This window comes from Lutjanus erythropterus, chromosome 8, assembly GCF_056507025.1.
Source record: "Lutjanus erythropterus isolate fLutEry1 chromosome 8, fLutEry1.hap2, whole genome shotgun sequence".
Taxonomy (NCBI): Eukaryota; Metazoa; Chordata; class Actinopteri; order Lutjaniformes; family Lutjanidae; genus Lutjanus; species Lutjanus erythropterus.
In genome coordinates this window covers 38,879,996-38,899,875 of record NC_139324.1, presented here as the reverse complement: position 1 = coordinate 38,899,875, position 19,880 = coordinate 38,879,996, and the positions used below count along the sequence as shown (strand labels likewise).

At 40.2% G+C, this 19,880-nt stretch overlaps 4 protein-coding genes across 4 annotated transcripts; 3 read left to right on the top strand and 1 right to left on the bottom strand.

Moving 5' to 3' along the window:
- Positions 1-1,331: 1,331 nt before the first annotated feature.
- LOC146323281 (olfactory receptor 6N1-like) lies at positions 1,332-2,285 on the bottom strand. The gene has a single exon (XM_084724168.1). It carries the CDS (start codon positions 2,283-2,285, stop codon positions 1,332-1,334), a length of 954 nt encoding a protein of 317 aa, XP_084580294.1.
- A 2,488-nt stretch (positions 2,286-4,773) lies between these two features.
- Positions 4,774-5,727, top strand: LOC146323280 (olfactory receptor 4E2-like). The gene has a single exon (XM_084724167.1). It carries the CDS (start codon positions 4,774-4,776, stop codon positions 5,725-5,727), a length of 954 nt encoding a protein of 317 aa, XP_084580293.1.
- A 5,818-nt stretch (positions 5,728-11,545) lies between these two features.
- On the top strand, positions 11,546-12,529 carry LOC146323279 (olfactory receptor 1M1-like). Its single transcript, XM_084723914.1, has one exon. It carries the CDS (start codon positions 11,546-11,548, stop codon positions 12,527-12,529), a length of 984 nt encoding a protein of 327 aa, XP_084580040.1.
- A 4,178-nt stretch (positions 12,530-16,707) lies between these two features.
- Positions 16,708-17,700, top strand: LOC146323278 (olfactory receptor 6N1-like). Its single transcript, XM_084723913.1, has one exon. The coding sequence runs from the start codon at positions 16,708-16,710 to the stop codon at positions 17,698-17,700; it is 993 nt and encodes a 330-aa protein (XP_084580039.1).
- The last annotated feature ends 2,180 nt before the right edge of the window (positions 17,701-19,880 follow it).

Below are 19,880 nucleotides of genomic sequence, written 5' to 3'. Positions count from 1 at the left end.
TAGTTTCAAAGTCATTTTAAACAAGGCCACATAACTTGTGTGCTGTGGCACAGAAAAATCACAGACATCAGACAACCACATATACTGTGAATATTAAAGTCCTGTGATCTGTCCAATAAAGTTCTAAAATCATTGAGAAAACAGTTTGTGTCACGTCAAATGAGCAATGAATTGAGATCTTAGAGACACACAGCATCCGTATGTTGATCTAATGAAAACTGAAGCAGCTGCTGATCATTTCTAATGTTTTACTACCACGTGAACAAACTTTCTTCTTTTTTTTTTACCCTGCTTCTAGTAACAGTAATTGAACTGTAAGGTATAAATACCAACTCATTTGGTTGTACTCAAACTTATTTAAAAATGCTTACAGATAATAGAATCCAAATTCCAAAAAAGTTGGGACGTTATTTCAAACATAAATAAATAAATGAGTAAATTTGATGTTTTTTGTAAACATACACTCATTCTGAATTGATGAAGATGCCTGCAACATGTTCAGAAAAGGTTGGGACAAGAACACGTCACTGTGTTCCGTCAGTTTTTCTTTTAACACTCAGTCAGTGAACTGAGGACACTAATTGTTGAAGTTTTGAAAGTGAAATTCTTTCTCATTCTTGCCTGACATACGACTTCAGCTGCTCAGCAGTCCGGGGTCTCTGTTGTCGTACTTTGTGCTTCATAATGCACCACATATTTTCAATGGGAGACAGGTCTGGACTGCAGGCAGGCATATGAATGCAAATAAATTAATAAAGAGTTATTAAAAAGTTATATAGTCATCAGCTGATAGACTACTCAGACTGCAAATAGAAACCAGAACAGACCTGATAGAAAAATCTTGTCTCTCGCTACAGATGCTGTCTTCATATGCAGGGAAATATCATCATGGTTTCAGGAACTTTGTCGTCATGGTTACAATAATAAGTATGAGGTTTAGAGCTAGGGATTAACTGATAAAGGAATTAAAAGAAATCAATGCTGACTGTGGAAGTAAAATCTAAAGTTTCCTTTTGCCATAATATTCTGTGTCATGATCAGCTTTGAAGAGCTGGACTCCTGTTAACTGCAGTGCAGAGTCCAGAATCGATCCACACAGCCACGTCTCTGTGAAGCACAAAACAAAACATGAGCAAACTGGTCCATTTTTCACACCAGAAAATATATTCTACAACATATACAACTTGTGACATGCATTATCAATGTTATTATTGCTGTTCAGGTGCTCTGATATCATTAACATGACTTTCATTACAAAATAAATCTAAGGAGTTATACATTTACCCTTTTTTTGATTAACAGTGGCTCATAACTTACTTTAATATTGAGTTTTAAATTGTGGCAGCAGGACACAGTCTGCATGTCTTCAAAAGTCTAAAAATGGCTCCTCTGATTTGGGGAAAATTCAGGCCATAAACCAGAGGGTTATTGATGGGGGGAATTATCAAATACTCTAACGATAAAACAACTAGGATGATTGGATTCATTTCATCTGCCTCATATCGAGTCAATGAAAGTTCACAGAAGAGAGAAAAGGAATAAGTCACAAATGTCACAATGTGAGGCAAGCAGGTCTGTAACGCCTTTCCTCTGAATTCAGACGAGCTTCTCCTGCAAACAAGCAGAATACGTAGATAGGTGTACAGGACAAAAAAGAGGGGGATGAAGATGGTTGTCATAGAAATAATCAGACCTGTCAAACTGTTTGCAGTTGTGTCCAGACAGGAGAGCTGAACCACAGGCCAGTTAGAACAAAAAAGCCTGTGCAGTTTATTTCCACACAAAGTTTTTTGATCCGTAATATAGACACAGAGGCCAATAAGAAATGCAGGATAGAACCAAGCAAAAATGATCAGATATCTCACCATCCTACATGTCATTTTACTGTGATAGTGTAAAGGCTGGCAGATAGCAACCAATCTATCGTAGGCCATGATGCTCAGAATAGTCAGCTCACATGTAACATAGGTATATATAACATATATCTGGATGAAGCAATATGGACGTGAGATCAAATGAGTGTCAGACAGAATGTCCATCAGAAACCTGGGGAAGAAGCCGGCTGAGCCGTACAGAGAGTTAAAAGACAGACAGCAGATAAACATGTACATGGGCTGATGCAGAGACTTCTCCAGACACACTGCCAGAATAATGACAAGGTTAGCAGAGACTATAGTCATGTAGATCAACAGACACAGACTGAAGAACAGATATCTGAGGGACCCATAATCTGTGAACAGAGTCAACTGAAAATAAGCAGGATTCAGGCTGTTGCTGGTCTCCATGTCTGTAAAAAACAGACTGAATAAAGGATAAAAAGATGTAAAAACATTCAGAATTAAAATTCAAAATCCAACACCTATTTCAACAACAAGATAACAACAACACAAGCCTGCATTCATGTACAGTCTGTTTCATAAGCTGCATTTCTCTGACAAATGTCAGTATGACTAATGAATGTCCTACATTTAGAAAAGATGCACACAAAACAATATAATGGGAAAAATGTCAGAATAATGTACTAAAAACGTGACCAGTACAATATTTCTCAGCCCACTGGTTCAATGTTCTGAGGAATGGTGGAGTAAAAGGTGCAGAATGTAGAACAGTTCTGAATGTTCTCATCCTCCATTCTGTGATCTGTCCAAAAAAAGATTGTCAGCATATGGAATGAGATTTTAGGAAGACATGCAGCGTCTGCCCTCAATCTAATCCAAACAGAGGCAGCTGCTGGTCATTTATCTGGTTTCTATGCCACGTGAACAGACATTAATGTTTTGTCTTTTTTTCCACCCTGCTTCTGTAGGCCTACAGGGGATCAAGCAAACTGTGTGGTTTGATTTTGCAGGATGACATTGGGGTCTTCCAAAACCGGCACACATCAATGTTTCAAAACTAAAATAGGGCTAAGGTTAAGGCTGGGTTAGGTTTAAGCACAAAATGACTGTGCCAAATCATAAAGTTATCTTGGAGCTTTTCATATGGAACAGGTCTGTACTCTTTCTAAACCCACTTGTTCTGAACAAGAGAAAGAACTGAGGTCCCTGTGGCGAGGCAGAAACCTTGAGTGGACCCAAGCTCTGTCAGTGGTGGGCAGCCACTCATCATCAGTCAAGAGCAAGCATGCAACCAAAGCCTGATACTGGTCAATACTACTCACACTACAAAGACTACAAATGGAGCCAGAATGCCTGCGATACCAAAATCTTGTCCCTTTGCTATTCATAGATAGATATCTGTTTAGAGATTAGGGAAAGATCATGGTTTAGGTTAAAATTTCTACTTCATTGAAGAATCTGTACAGCAACAATAAATGTCTTCTGAGTTTGCCACACCACTGAAACATTTTAGTAACCATCTAGCCAATCTGAATGATCAAAACAATCACTAAGGTTATAAAATTAGGTCTCAAAATCATGAAAAAATGATCAATTTTCTCTGCTCTGAAAACACTGGGGGCGTGTCCGCTCCGCTGTCTCAGAGTCAAACACCACTCCAACCTTAAAACAACCTGAAACATGGACGCTCCATCTAGCAGCTTTATCGGAAATGTTTGAGCAACCAGAGCCAGAGGATGGTGACCGTTATGGTGGGTGAGGAGAGGAGGAGGCGGTGTCAGTTTGTGGGGCTTATACAGTGTGATATAGTGATGGCTCCACATCACCGAGCCATGTTTCAGGTCCACCCAAAAAATCCTGAAGACAGTAATCGTAAACCAAAATTAAACAACTCCACCATTCAGTACTGCATAGTTTTCAATTTTTTCACATTTTCAGCACAGGAAGGCACAAGTACAGTAACAAATATGACTGAAGGTGACTGATTGCATTTTCTTTTGGCTGTGGGCCGCCACGACATTAGCTCTTGGCTGCCAATTAGCTAGCTCTGCTACTGCATAAACATGTGACATAAATGGGGTCTTTTACATGTTTTCCGTGGCAGGAAACACCACACACAGCCTTACAGTAACTATTACTCTCTGTGACACTCTTAAAACAACAGTTGCCATTGTTGTTACTACTCCTCCTCAGCACTCCTGCACAGCTAACAGCTTGACAACAGCCGTAATCCTGCCTGTGGTGCTGATTGGCTAACCGTTCCCCTCCCCACGGCACTCATTGGTCATTTTACTTGAGAAACCACAGTTACATGTCACATTGCCACACCAGAGAGTCAGTCACATCAGTGAACTGGGGAGAGACTAAAGTCTGGACCCAGGCAAGGATAAAAAATCCCTCTGTCCGGATTAAAGCAGTGCAGGTCTCTCTCTCATCTCCCTTTAAATGAACTAACACAGACTCTTTTCTCAATGATGTAATAACTTTTTTGACAGCTCACAGGATTTTAATATTCACTGTACATTTGGCTGTCTGACTAATTAGGTTTTTCACAGGTTTGCACTGTCTGATATCAGTGTTGAGTGACTGATTTCCTGTTAATTTATTGGTTAAGTTTATCCATTGTGTTGAATGTCTGTGACATCTATGTGACCATTCATAACTGCTCTACATTCTCTCTTTTCACTCAAATGCTATTTAGCTAAGAAATGTTGGATTGGTCATGCATTTATTACGTTATTCATTTTAAATGAATGCATCTTTCTTTAAATACATGGAATTTGTCAGAGATGAATGTCAGACAAATGCAGTTTATGGAGCATACTGTACATGAATGCAATCCTATGTTGTTTTTCTTGTTGAAATACATGTTGGATTCTGAGTTTTAATTCTTAATTTTTTTTCATACTATTACATACTGATGTCTTTTACAGACATGGAGACCAACAACAGCCTGAATCCTGCCTATTTTCAGTTGACTCTGTTCACAGATTATGGGTCCCTCAGATATCTGTTCTTCAGTCTGTGTCTGTTGATCTACATGGCTATAGTCTCTGCTAACCTTGTCATTATTCTGGCAGTGTGTCTGGAGAAGTCTCTGCATCAGCCCATGTACATGTTTATCTGCTGTCTGTCTTTTAACTCTCTGTACGGCTCGGCCGGCTTCTTCCCCAGGTTTCTGATGGACATTCTGTCTGACACTCATTTGATCTCACGTCCATTTTGTTTCATTCAGGCATATGTTATTTACACCTATGTATCATGTGAGTTGACTATTCTGAGCATCATGGCCTACGATAGATTGGTTGCTATCTGCCAGCCTTTACACTATCACAGTAAAATGACCTTCAGGATGGTGAGAAATCTCATCGTTTGTGCTTGGTTCTACCCTGGATTTTTTGTTGCCGTCTCCGTCTATGTCACAGTTCGACAAAAGTTGTGTGGAAATCAACTGCACTCTCTTTACTGTTGTAACTGGCCTGTGGTTCAACTCTCCTGTGCGGACCCGAGTATAATCACCTTGACAGCTTTTGGTAGTGTTATGTCAACCATCTTCATCCCTCTGTTCTTTGTCCTGTACACCTATCTACGCATTCTGCTCGTTTGCAGGAGAAGCTCGTCTGAATTCAGAGGAAAGGCGTTAGAAACCTGTCTGCCACATATAGTGACATTTGTGACCTATTCATTCTCTGTCTTCTGTGAGATTGCATTTACTCAATTTGAGGCTGATAAAATGAATCCAATCACCACAATTGTCTTATCTTTAGAATATTTAATCATCCCCCCCATCAATAATCCTCTAGTTTATGGCCTGAATTTTCCCCAAATCAGAGGAGTGATTTGGGGATTTTTGAAGACATGCAAAATGTGTCCTGCTGCCAAAATATAAAACTTGATATGATTTTTGCAATATCATTCATTTTGAGAACATAGAAATATCTCTTAATAGAACAGATGTTATCTTGAATATGTTATCTATGAATCAATCTGAAGAACAACAGTCATGTTGGTATTGCACAAGTCATGTATGTTGTATTTCTGCTGGTAAGGTTGGAAAAAAGATTTTCCTTTATATCATGTTTTGTGCCTCATGGTAATGTGGCTGCATGGATCAGTGCTGGACTCTGCTCTGCAGGCTTCCAGCTTTTTAGAGTTGATTTCAACAGAACTTTCTGGCAAAACAAAAGACTGGTTAATCTGTTTTTATGCTAACAGTGGCAGCTGTAATGATGTGACAGTGATCTTGCACTGCACTTCACCTATCTCTCTCAACTGAAAAGATTTCTGACCAACAGCAAACCCTTTGACTCCCCTGTGTATTCTGTACACTGACTTCAACAAATGTAATGTCAGCTATGATCTTCCCAGATACACACAGTTTATTAAATCCCCCAACCTCTGCACTGCACTGAGACATGTTGACCATGTCAAGGTCCAACTGATTCCTCCATACAGGCGGAAATTACAGCTGTGTAAAACCTGCTGTGATGACATTAAAGCAGTGGAACAGTGAAGCTATTGAGGATCTTCGGGTGTGCTCTGACTGCACTGACTGAGATGTTGTCAACCATCACAGCAAAATCAGCATGCCCAAAAAATACTGTCAGAATTTATTTAAACACTTTTGAAGTGTCTACACAGGTCCACACCACAGAGTGTTATTTTAACTTTTTTAGGAGAGTTGGTACCTTAACACTAATATAGTGTAATTATTGACTCTTTTTGGAGTAAAGATTTAACACTTTTTAACACTAACCGGTCTCAGTTTTTCTCAACATTGTGTTTCTAACTAACTAAATTTCTAACTCTCTCACACTGTTTGTTAACTGTACCAGTGTTACTCCCATATTAACACTGGAAGGTGTCATTTTAGATATTCTGATTTACTAATACTCGGATAATAAAGTAATAAAGAGGCTCTGTTTGGTTAAAACACATTTACTTTAAAACATGTGCCCCACATAAACATTTTAAAGCACTTTTTAAACACATAACAATATAAAATAATTCATTCATATGCTGTCTCACTCTTATTAAAGCAGTGGTTCACAAACTTTTTCTGGCATGCCTCCCATCAGAAGCCAAATAACGTTAAGGCCCCCATAAACAATAATTGAGAAGGTAATTGAATTGTAACTGATTATATATTTAAGTTGAATTTTAGTCAGGGTGCCCATGCTGACCCCTGTGCACTGTTGAAAGCGCCAACAATGGGCACGTAAGCATCAGAACTGGACCACGGAGCAATGGAAGAAGGTAGCCTGGTCTGGTCTGGTTCTTTTATATCACATGAATGGCCAGGTGTGTGTCTTCTTCTATGGGAAGAAGGCAAACTGGTGGAGGCAGTGTGACGCTTTGGGCAATGTTCTGCTGGGAAACCTTGGGTCCTGCCATCCATGTGGATGTTACTTTGACATGTGCCACCCACCTAAGCATTGTTGCAGACCATGTACACCCTTTCATGGAAACGGTATTCCCTGAGGGCTGTGCCCTCTTTCAGCAAGGTAATGCACCGTGCCACAAAGCAAAAATAGTTCAGGAATGTCTTGAGGAGCACGACGAGTTTGAGGTCTAGACTTGGCCTCCAAATTCCCCAGATCTCAATCCAATCAAGCATCTGTGGGATGTGCTGGTCAAACAAGTCCGATCGATGGAGACTTCACCTCGCAACTTACAGGACTTAAAGGATCTGCTGCTTGGTGCCAGATACCACAGCACACCTTCAGGGGTCTAGTGGAGTCCATGCCTCGACAGGTCAGGGCTGTTTTGGCAGGGGGACCAACATAATATTAGGCAGATGGTCATAATGTTATGCCTGATCAGTGTATAGTATAGTGTATTTTGAAGAGACATGTCATCATTGTGTCATCACAGCCCCTCAACACCCATAGCCATAAGCATTTCTGGACGGATCTCATCGATCCCTGGGGCTTTGCCACTGTGGAGTGGCTGCTGCAGTAACTTTCACCAGGGTAACTGACACTGACCCCCCATCATCCTCCAGCACTGCCTCTTGTGGGTTAGTCAGGGTTAGGAGTTCCTGAAAGTGCTCCCTCCACTACCTGATTACCTGAAGTCAACAGCATCCCATCCTCGCTATACATAGCTTGGAATGTTCCCTGTTTCCCCCTCCTGAGGTGCTGAACAGTTTTCCAGAGGCATTTTGGTGCCGATCAAAAGTCCTTCTCCATGACTTCTCCCAAACTTGCTGCTTTGCTTCTGTCATGGCTTAGACTGCTGTTGATTCCTTGCAACTGCCTTCAGAATCCCCTAGAATAAAATATCCCAGATATTCAGACAGCTTCCCTGACTACCAGTGTCCACCACAATGTTTGAGGGTTACCACCCTTTGAGGCATCTATGACCCTGAGACCACAACTCTCAGCTGCAGTTTCAGCAATGGATGTTTTGAACATTGATCCCTCTGGTTCATTGTCCCCAACCTCCATGATGATGCCAGAAGAGCTTCACTGGAGGTGGAACTTGAAGGTCTCCCAGACAGGGGCCTCATCCAGACATTCCCAGTTCACCGCCATGACAAGTTTGGGCTTGCCTGGTCTGTCAGGAGGCTTCCACCACCACCTGATCCAACTCACCACCAGATGGTGATCAGCGAACAACTCAGCAGAAGGTGTCCGTTCTGTTTATAGTCTGAGTTGTATTGACTAATAAAATTTAAATGGGCTCTGGTGGCTTACAGGCAAACAGTGGATGTGGAGAGCAAAAGAGGCTGAACACATTGGTCAAGATGCAATTTCTGAACCCGTCGGCCATTGTCTAATGACAATCGAGCTCTTTCCCTGAACGTAACCAAGGTTTTGTGCCTTAATCTAACCAAACTGAAACCTTGTCCCTGTGAGATCATAAAACCGGCATTTTTGAAACCATGGTGTGTATCAGGTTTGGATCAGAAAATGCTTACCAGTACTGGGCCTCAAACCCTTATTATGTTAAAGTGACTGAATATGTGAAATTATGTGAAAATTATTGCAGTTTGAGTTCTTTGCTGATGTCACATTATTATTATTTTGGTCGTAAACAACAATCTTTCTATATCAAACCACCTCTGAGGTTGAACCATTTCTATATTTGTATTATATTAAAAACTAAGTGTGTTGGTGTTCATAGTTTACAATGCAGTTAATCCCATGGTGCCATGTATACAAGCAGGGTAAAAGAAACATGGAGGTTTGTACACATGGCTGCTCTCTGTGTAGCAACAAAACAGGATAAATGATCAGCAGCAGCCTCAGTTTGGATTAGATCGAAGGAGGATGCTGCATGTCTCCCTGTGATCTCTTTTATATGAAGTGATACTGATACAAACTCTGACACAGACTTATTTGAACAGATCAGAGGATTTTACTATTCACTGGATATTTTGCTGTCTTATGTATATAGGTTTTCACTGTCATGAACCATATAAGTGATGTAGACTTTGAAAGAGTTCTTGTTTCTTTGGTGGTGAAGTTTCTCTGATGTGGAAATCAGTTTATAGGAGTTGTGTTTAATTTCACAGCTGCTGAACATTCATTTATGTGACTATGCATACCTGTTCTACATCCTGCGCTCTTTTTAGTCAAATACTAATCAGAACATTGAAACCATTTGGATTAGAAATGCTGGACTGGACATGAACTAGGTTCATGTTATTCTGATGTTTTTCCAGTTACGTTGTTTTTTCGTTCTGAAATTCATAAATTTTGTTTGTCATACTGATATTTGTCAGGGATGCATAGGAGAGAAATGCAACTTCTAAAGCATAACACAGATGAATGCAGCTAATATTCTTTGTCTTGTTGAAATACATGTTGGATTTTGAATTTTAACTCTATTAAAATTTTAACTCCTCGCTCCATTTTATGGCCAACAACCTACGAGCCTCCTGCCACCTCCAGCTCTTGAGTGAGCTCTCCATTGGCTCACTTGTTGCATGACAACTCCAGGTCCTGAGTTAGATAGCCATTGGCCTGCTAGTCTTCAGGCAGTACCTATCAATGAGGTGGCTAGCTTCCTGCCGGATTCCTCCTTCAACAATTCCCAGGAGTCTTCTTTCTGTGGTACCCGGCTAGCTTTCAAGACGTCCCCCAGAAGAAGGCGAAGTTCTTTATGAAGTCAAAGCTCCCTATCATCCATCTTCATATCATCCAGCTCCTTGGACTCCTTTCTGATAGACCTTGCTTGAGAGTCTGACATCACTAGATGCCCAGCGTCTCTGATCCTCAGCATCCCCTAGGTTTTCCTGCCAAAGACCTGAGCCGACGTCTCTCCAGTCCCTGGGGTAGCCGACACCATGTCTCTTCATGAGTCGACCTTTGTCTCACCTGTTCCTGTTTCAGCTGGGCTGCAGTCATTCTGTCCTGACTGGGCCACAGCCATCTCTTTCTCCAGTTCTTGTTCTTGTTTCCTGAGCTGCAGCAGTCTCCTGAGCCTGTGCTCTCTATGTCCACTGATCCTGAACTGCAGCAGTTTTCAGTGCTCATGCTGGAAGCATCTCTGGACTCCCAGAGCTGCAGTTTATGTTCTGCAGCAGCCTCCAGTTTCTCCTCTGCCTCTGTCATTCCTATCTTATTTGCACCTTCTATTTTTCAGTTGTATGGTATTCTTATTTGTATAAAATATTATTATTTGTACATAATTCTGATATTTATCTCCTCAGCTCTTTAAGTCATCCTCTTAAAACTTATTATCTTCTTCCCCCACTCCGCTGCATCACCAAGTCAAATTCCTGTGTACTATGTACATTTGGCGAATAAAGTGATTCTGATTCTGATTCTGATACCAGCTCACCCACCGACCTCCCAGTCACCAGCCTGCAGTCCTGCTGATCTGAATCTTGCAGCCCAGTTGACAGTTTACAGCCTTGCAGCTCATTATCATAATTATAATTATTATAATTATTATTATAATTATTATTATTATTATTATTATTATTATTATTATTATTATTATTATTATTATTATCAAACCACCTCTAATATTGAACCATTTCCATTTTAGTATTGTGCATAATCATATTTAAATAAATTTGAGTGTAACCAAATGTGTTGGTATCTATTGTTTATGGTTCATTTAGTCCTGTGTTTCCATGTTCACAAGCAGGGGAAAAAACACATGAGAGTTTGTACACGTGGCAGCAAAACAGGATAAAAGATCAGCAAATGTCTCAGTTTGGTTGAGATCAACGTAGGTCTCCCTAAGATCTTATTTGCATGAACTGACACAGACTCTTTTCTCAGTTATTCTGTAAGATTTTTTGGATGCATTGCAGGACTTTAGTTTAGTTCATAACAGTGTTTAGTGGCTGATTTCCGACTGATTTAGGAGTGAAGTTTATCAGTTGTGGAATTGAGCATGTATGAACTGGATGTTGAATGTCTGTTAAGTGAGTGTTCATAACTGCTCTATGTTCTGCAGTCTTTTTACTAAAGTACTCCTTAGAACTATTGGAATGAGAAATATTGAACTGGTTGTGAATTGAGTCAATGTTCTGACATTTTTCCACTTATGATTTGAATTTGTTTTTTCATACTGATGTTTGTCAGGCATCAATTCCAGAGAAATGCAGCTTATGAAGCATACTGTCGATGAATACACACTAATCTTCTTTGTCTTGTTGAAATACATGTTGGATTTTGAATTTTAACTCAGACATTTTTACTTCTTGCTCCATTTTATCCTTTATTCAGTCTGTTTTTTTTACAGACATGGAGACCAACAACAGCCTGAATCCTGCTTATTTTCAGTTGACTCTGTTCACAGATTATGGGTCCCTCAGATATCTGTTCTTCAGTCTGTGTCTGTTGTTCTACATGACTATAGTCTCTGCTAACCTTGTCATTATTCTGGCAGTGTGTCTGGAGAAGTCTCTGCATCAGCCCATGTACATGTTTATCTGCTGTCTGTCTTTTAACTCTCTGTACGGCTCAGCCGGCTTCTTCCCCAGGTTTCTGATGGACATTCTGTCTGACACTCATTTGATCTCACGTCCATTTTGTTTCATCCAGATATATGTTATTTACACCTATATGTCATGTGAGCTGACTATTCTGAGCATCATGGCCTACGATCGATTGGTTGCTATCTGCCAGCCTTTACACTATCACAGTAAAATGACCTTCAGGACGGTGAGATATCTGATCATTTTTGCGTGGCTCTACCCTGCATTTGTTGTTGGTTTCTGTCTTTATCTTGCTGTTCGATTAACATTGTGTGGAAATAAACTGCACGGGCTTTTTTGTTCTAACTGGCCTGTGGTTCAGCTCTCCTGTGTGGACACATCTCTGAACAGCTCAGCAGGTCTGGTTATTGCTTTGACAACCATCTTCATCCCCCTCTTCTTTGTCCTGTACACCTATCTACGTATTCTGCTTGTTTGCAGGAGAGGTTCGTCTGAAATCAGAGGAAAGGCGTTACAGACCTGCCTGCCTCATGTAGTGACATTTGTGACCTATTCAGTCTCTCTCTTCTGTGAGCGTTCCCTGACTCGATTTGAAGCCGATAATATTAATCCAGTCATCACAATTGTTTTATCATTAGAGTATTTGATCATTCCTCCCATCAATAACCCTCTAGTTTATGGACTGAATCTGCCCCAAATCAGAGGAGCCATTTTTAGACTTTTGATGATACAAAAAATGTGTCCTGCTGTCAAAAGGCAGCACAAACTTTCATGGAAATCCATTCAGTAGTCGTTAAGATATTTGAGCCTGGACCAAATTGGTGGATCGACAAGCTGTCGATCAACATTGTCATCCTTAAGAAGAAAAACTAACACTAGTGTGAATAAAGAGAAGGTGATCAGCATGATCAGCAAACTCTTGTTCATTTATTTTCCTTATAGGTCAAAGTCATTCATCTTTGTTTCACTCTGTATTTCTCTTGTAGTCGTCCATACTCCCCCTACAGTGGCAACACAACCCAACAGGGCTGCCCACCCTCCAGTCAGAGTATTTCTTTTTTTTTTTTTTTAAAACTTTAATGTTTGTTGGTTTTTTTTGTTTGAACATTCAACGTCATGAATTGGGTATGTCAACTTCTGACTTTTTCACAGAAAGGAAGAAAATAAGTAACACATTCGAGAAAATAAAAACACAACACATAGAAGTAAAAATATAACAGTCATGGTTATGAGTGTCTGTAGTCTAAGAACGGCATACACAAGTTCATTATCTTGAGGTTTAGATATCAATAGGTCAATGCACATTTTCCTTTTTGTCATAGATCATCCGTTTCTTCTATTTACACATAATGACATTTTCTCTCAGTTTAAGCAAATAGGTAATTTTTTCCATGTTATAAATCTCTCTCACAATTTCTAACCAATGCTCTATGGTAGGAGGGTGTGCTTTATACCAATTTCTTGTTATTGCCTTCTTGCTTGTTACCAACAATATCCTGGTTAAATACCTATCATTATCAATGACATAGTCAGGTACATACCTTTATATTCCTTTGGTATTGGATATCCCAAAATGTCTTTAATTGCAACACTTACATTTTCCCAAAATAAATTTAATTTATGGCACTCCCAAAAAATGTGTGTGTGGTTTGCCTCTCTATTCCCACATATCCTCCAACATGATTGTTGTGAACCACTTTGTTTGCTCTTTATTGTAGGTGTGATGAAATAACATGTTAGGGTTAGGATTAGGGTTTTTCCACCCAAACTCCCTCCATGTCCTTGAACTTGTAGTAGTGTGTTGTGCTTCACACATGTTGAGCCATTCATCTCTTGTAATTTCAATGTTTAGCTCTCTCTCCCATGTACATAGTTGAAGAAGGTTTGCAGTCTCTTAAATTTTGGTACAGTTATTATCCAATTATTTTGAACCATGTCCCATTGTATGTCTGAATCATTATGTCAATTATTCCATTTAACATTTTTGTGTATTGCATTTCCTTCAGAAAATAATCCCTCAGTTGCAAATATCTACAAAAATCCCCATTTTCTAATCCATTCCTCTCCTTGAGAGCCTGAAAGCTCATTATATTTCCATCTTTCGTACCAATTAGGTACTGGACTGAAATATTAGCCAGAGTCATCTCGATATCTTTCCACTTTGCACAATAATCTTTTTCACACCACTTAATTATTGGTGCGAGCTGTGCTGCATGGTAATAATCTTTTAAATCTGGGAGTGCCACCTCGGTCATTTGCAATGTACAATATTTTATTCGTGGTCTTTTACCATTCCATATAGATCTAGATATCATCCTATCCCAAATTGTAAACTTTTCTTGGGGATTCTTAATAGGAAGCGATTGAAAAAGGTACAGCAGCCGAGGAAGGATGTCCATTTGAATTACTTCAATTCTTGAAGAAAAGTCTAATGGGACGGCTGACCATCTCTCAGTGTCTCTTTTAATCTGTGAATGAATCTGGTCGTAATTTGTTCTGTATAGATGAATTAATTGTTTTGTTAAAGTCACACCGAGGTATCTTATTGTTTTTGAGTTCCATTTCAATGGATAATTTCTACTAATTTCTTGAGATGGAGTATAATGAAAAGATAAAATCTGTGTTTTATTTAAATTTATCTTGTAACCTGGATGATCCCCATATTTTTTTATAAGATGCATCAAATGAGGAAAGCTTGCATTAGGGCTGTCTAAATATATTATAATATAATCTGCAAATTAACTAATTATGTGTTTCTGTCCTTTAATATAAATTCCCTTTAATTCCTCACTCTGCCTCACAGCCTGAGCTAAGGGCTCAGTGTATAAAGCAAAGAGCAGAGGGGACAAACAACAGCCCTGTTGTGTGCCCCTGTTTAACATTACTCTTTCTGTAAGACTACCATTTATTTTTATTCTAGCTGTTGGGTTTCAATATATAGTTTTTATGCACTTAATCGAGTCTTCGTTGAACCCAAACCATTCTAATACCAGATACAGGAAGTTCCAACTGACACTGTCAAAAGCCTTTTCAGCGTCAAGGTTTACCAAGATGGAACTATTTTTCCCTTTTTCTATTGTATTGATTATTTGTTGTCAGTCAGAGTATTTCTTATCAAAGGGTCCAAAATAAGTGAGCTGGTCAATGCAAGATCACAGCATGCAGCCCACAACCAAAAACACAGCTAAAGTTAGCATTAGCTAGTTAGGTTAGTTATGAACTCAATAGGAAAGCTGTCTGCCAAAACTTTACAGTGCAACATGAAGACCAGATGCCAGAAGCTAAATATCAATTCATCCATCCATCCATCCATCCATCCATCCATCCATCCATCCATCCATCTTCAACTGGTTATCCAGAGTTGGGTCTTGGAGGTAAAAGTTCTAGTCCGGTCTGTCTGCCCGGTGGCCTTCTCTCAGCTGAACTTGCCTGGAACACCTCACTGGAGAGGCGACCATGTGGCATGCTTATGAAATGCCCAAACAATCTCAACTGGCTTCTTTCTACTCAAAGAAGCAGCGGCTCTGCTGTGAGTCCCTCGCAGATGACTGAGCTCCTCAAAACCCATTTCAGCTGCTTGTGTCTGTGATCTTGTTCTTTCGGTCACGACCCACCCTTCATACCTTCATACTCTTCATATATGGGTACATTTACAGGACCTTGCAGTACACTTTCTCAGGGAAGCTGAGTAATGTGATGACTCTACAATCAGCACATACCATCTGGTCCCCCTTTTTGAAAAGAAGACCACCACCCTGGTCTACTACTCCTTAGGCACAGCCCTAGACTTCCACGTAATGTTGAAGAGACACATCATCGTTGTGTCATTCCAGCCCCTCAACACCCATAGCCATAAGCATTTCTGGACAGATCTCATCAATCTGGGGCTTTGCCACTGTGGAGTTGTTTGACTGCTGCAGTAACTTTCAGCAGGGTAACTGACGCTGAGCCCCCATCATCCTCCAGCACTGCCTCTAGTGGGTTAGTCAGGGTCAGGATTTCCTGAAAGTGCTCCCTCCACCGCCTATTTACCTCCTCATTTGAAGTCAGCCTTGTCCCTGTAACATCATAAAACATCATTTTTGAAACCATGGTGTACATCAGGTTTGGATCAGAAAATGCTTACCAGTACTGGGCCTCAAACACTTATTATGTTAAAGTGACTGAATATGCGAAATGATGTGAAAATTATGGCAGTTTGAGTTCTTTCCTCATGTCACGTGCCATGTATACAAGCAGGGTAAAAGAGACATGGAGGTTTGTACACGTGGCTGCTCTCTGTGTAGCAACAAAACAGGATAAATGATCAGCAGCAGCCTCAGTTTGGATTAGATCGAAGGAGGATGCTGCATGTCTCCCTGTGATCTCTTTTATATGAAGTGATACTGATACAAACTCTGACAGACTTATTTGAACAGATCTGAGGATTTTACTATTCACTGGATATTTTGCTGTCTTATGTATATAGGTTTTCACTGTCATGAACCATATAAGTGATGTAGACTTTGAAAGAGTTCTTGTTTCTTTGGTGGTGAAGTTTCTCTGATGTGGAAATCAGTTTATAGGAGTTGTGTTTAATTTCACAGCTGCTGAACATTCATTTATGTGACTATGCATACCTGTTCTACATCCTGCGCTCTTTTTAGTCAAATACTAATCAGAACATTGAAACCATTTGGATTAGAAATGTTGGACTGGACACGAATTAGGTTCATGTTATTCTGATGTTTTTCCAGTTATGTTGTTTTTGAGTGTATCTTTCTGTAATTCCTGAATTTTGTTTGTCATACTAATATTTGTCAGGGATGCATAGTAGAGAAATGCAGCTTTTAAAGCATAACACAGATGAATACTGCTAATATTCTTTGTCTTGTTGAAATACATGTTGGATTTTGAATTTTAACTCAGACATTTTTACTTCTTGCTCCATTCTATCCTTTATTCAGTCTGTTTTTTTTTTTTACAGAAATGGAGACCAACAACAGCCTGAATCCTGCCTATTTTCAGTTGACTCTGTTCACAGATTATGGGTCCCTCAGATATCTGTTCTTCAGTCTGTGTCTGTTGATCTACATGACTATAGTCTCTGCTAACCTTGTCATTATTCTGGCAGTGTGTCTGGAGAAGTCTCTGCATCAGCCCATGTACATGTTTATCTGCTGTCTGTCTTTTAACTCTCTGTACGGCTCAGCCGGCTTCTTCCCCAGGTTTCTGATGGACATTCTGTCTGACACTCATTTGATCTCACGTCCATATTGTTTCTTACAGATATATGTTATTTACACCTATGTAGGACATGAGCTAACTCTGCTCACTGTCATGGCCTATGATCGATTGGTTGCTATCTTCCAGCCTTTACACTATCACAGTAAAATGACCTTTAAGATGGTCCAACAGCTTTTGATTTTTGCTTGGCTCTGTCCTACATTTGCGATTGGCTTCTGCATTTATCTATCCAGCCGTTTGCCTTTGTGTGGAAACAAACTGAGCAAGCTTTTTTGTACTAACTGGTTTGTGGTTCAGCTCTCCTGTGTGGACACAACTTTGAACAACATAGCAGGTCAGGTTATTTCTTTGACTGCAATCTTCTTCCCCCTGTTCTTTGTCCTGTACACCTATCTACGGATTCTGCTTGTTTGCAAAAGAAGCTCATCTGAATTCAGAGGAAAGGCATTACAGACCTGCCTGCCTCACATTGTGACGTTTGTGATTTATTTGTTTTCCCTCCTCTGTGAGTTTTTACTGAATCGATTTGAGGCTCAGAAAATGAATCAAGTCATGGCAATTGTTCTGTCTTTAGAATATGTGATCCTTCCTCCCATCAATAACCCTGTAGTTTATGGCCTCAGTCTCCCTCAAATCAAGGGAGCCATTTTTAAATATCTGAAGATCATCAAAAATGTGTCCTGCTGCCAAAATTTAAAACTTAACAGCCAAGTACATCAAACAATGAAGCTTTAAGCCTTTGGTTACCAACCTGGGTACCTGGGGGACACCAGAAATCACAGGGGGTTTCCACGACTTTGTCTGCTCTGAGGTCCTCAAAATCAGATCTACATATGCACATATTGTCCAGGTCCCTGGTCTCCTTTCTGCTACACCTTGCTCTTGAGCCAGACAATACTAAGACTGCTTGCCCCTGCAATTTGATGGCAATTTGTGTAGCAACAAAACGGCCAGTTTCCTGCCTGATCTTGCCCCAGACCCATCTTCTGGGAAACGTCAGCCTCAACTTTCTACCATTCCAAAGCCTCAGTCGTCCAGGAACACAGAGGTTTTGCTTACCAGTATCTCACCAATGTCTCTCCAGTCCCTGATGTTGCTGACACCACATCTGTTACTGAGTCTGTCTTCGTCTCTCCAGTTCCTACTCTGATTGGGCCACATTCATCTCAAACTCCTGTTCAAGTTGGGCTGCAGCCATCTCAAGTTTTTTTTTTCCAGTCCCCTGAGCTTGTGCTGCAGAAGTCCACTGATCCTGACTTGCAGTAGTCTTTAGTTCTCATGCTGCAGTCACCTTCTGTTCCTCCTGAGCTGCATTGGTCCTCACTTCATGTACTGCAACAGCCTCTAGTTTCCCTGGCTTCCCTAGCTCACCTGCCAGACTCCCAGTTTGCAATCTCCAGCCTTCCTGAGCTGTTCCTGGCCTCCAGCTTTGCGGCCCCATTGACCAATTCCAGCCTTGCAGACCTTTTGCTGGTCTCCTGTTCGGCTCCCCTGCTGCTAGGCTCAAATCCTGTTCTGCAGAAGCCAGAAGATTACTCAAGCCTGCAGCCTTGTTGCTGGCCTCCAAAGAAGATTTGCCTTTGTAGGCCTCCAGGTCATCCTCATGCCCACCTGCCAGAAGTGCTCTGCCAGTCTGGTGGTCCGTACATTTATCATACATTTATCACAAACAAATATGTATGTATTTCTAGCTTACAGTGCACATGATCCTATGTTGTCATGTTCACACATGCAGTTTGTACACGTGGCAACAAAACAGGATAAATGATCAAACGCTGTCTCACTTTGGATGAGATCAATGTTGGAACTGATACAGACTGTTTGTCAGTGATTCTTTAACTTCCTTGGACAGATCACAGGACTTTAATATTCATTGTATATAGTTTTTCACACAACAGTGATGTGGACTTAGATGTTTTAATTTCACAGCTGTTGAACATTTATGTGACAATTCATTACAGCTTTACGTTCTGCACTCTTTTTACTGAAATACTCAGATACTCTGAACATTGAACATTAAAAGTTATTAAAAGATTTGGTCAGCGTTAAACGGTGTAGCCGTGACATGGCGTCAAGTTTGATGTCTCACCATGAAACATGAAATTGCTATAACTTGGGTGTACATGCTTCAATCTGCACCAAACTTCACAGGTGTCATAAAAGTCCCAGTCTGAACACAAGACATGACAATCAGGAAACAGAGTCATAGCGCCACCTAGTGATGACAGGCAGTGACAGACTTCTGTAAGGCAATGTCCGAAGGCCATGACAATCAAGAGCCTCTTCACCTGGGTTGAATTCTGCCATGAGGCTGCGGCTGCCGCCCCCCCAAGTGGCGTGGTTCAATGCTGCTTGCAGCTTTAATTATTATGATTATGATTATTATTATTATTATTATTATCAAACCAAATTAAACAAATTTTAGTGTAGCCAAATGTGTTGGTATCTATTGTTTATGGTTCATTTAGTCCTGTGTTTCCATGTTCACAAGCAGGGGAAAAAACACATGAGAGTTTGTACACGTGGCAGCAAAACAGGATAAAAGATCAGCAAATGTCTCAGTTTGGTTGAGATCAACGTAGGTCTCCCTAAGATCTTATTTGCATGAACTGACACAGACTCTTTTCTCAGTTATTCTGTAAGATTTTTTGGATGCATTGCAGGACTTTAGTTTAGTTCATAACAGTGTTTAGTGGCTGATTTCCGACTGATTTAGGAGTGAAGTTTATCAGTTGTGGAATTGAGCATGTATGAACTGGATGTTGAATGTCTCTTAAGTGAGTGTTCATAACTGCTCTATGTTCTGCAGTCTTTTTACTAAAGTACTCCTTAGAACTATTGGAATGAGAAATATTGAACTGGTTGTGAATTGAGTCAATGTTCTGACATTTTTCCACTTATGATTTGAATTTGTT

Coding starts and splice junctions, on each gene's coding strand:
- LOC146323278 (XM_084723913.1), top strand. CDS start 16,708: ATGGAGACCAACAACAGCCTGAATCCTGCCTATTTTCAGTTGACTCTG.
- LOC146323279 (XM_084723914.1), top strand. CDS start 11,546: ATGGAGACCAACAACAGCCTGAATCCTGCTTATTTTCAGTTGACTCTG.
- LOC146323280 (XM_084724167.1), top strand. CDS start 4,774: ATGGAGACCAACAACAGCCTGAATCCTGCCTATTTTCAGTTGACTCTG.
- LOC146323281 (XM_084724168.1), bottom strand. CDS start 2,285: ATGGAGACCAGCAACAGCCTGAATCCTGCTTATTTTCAGTTGACTCTG.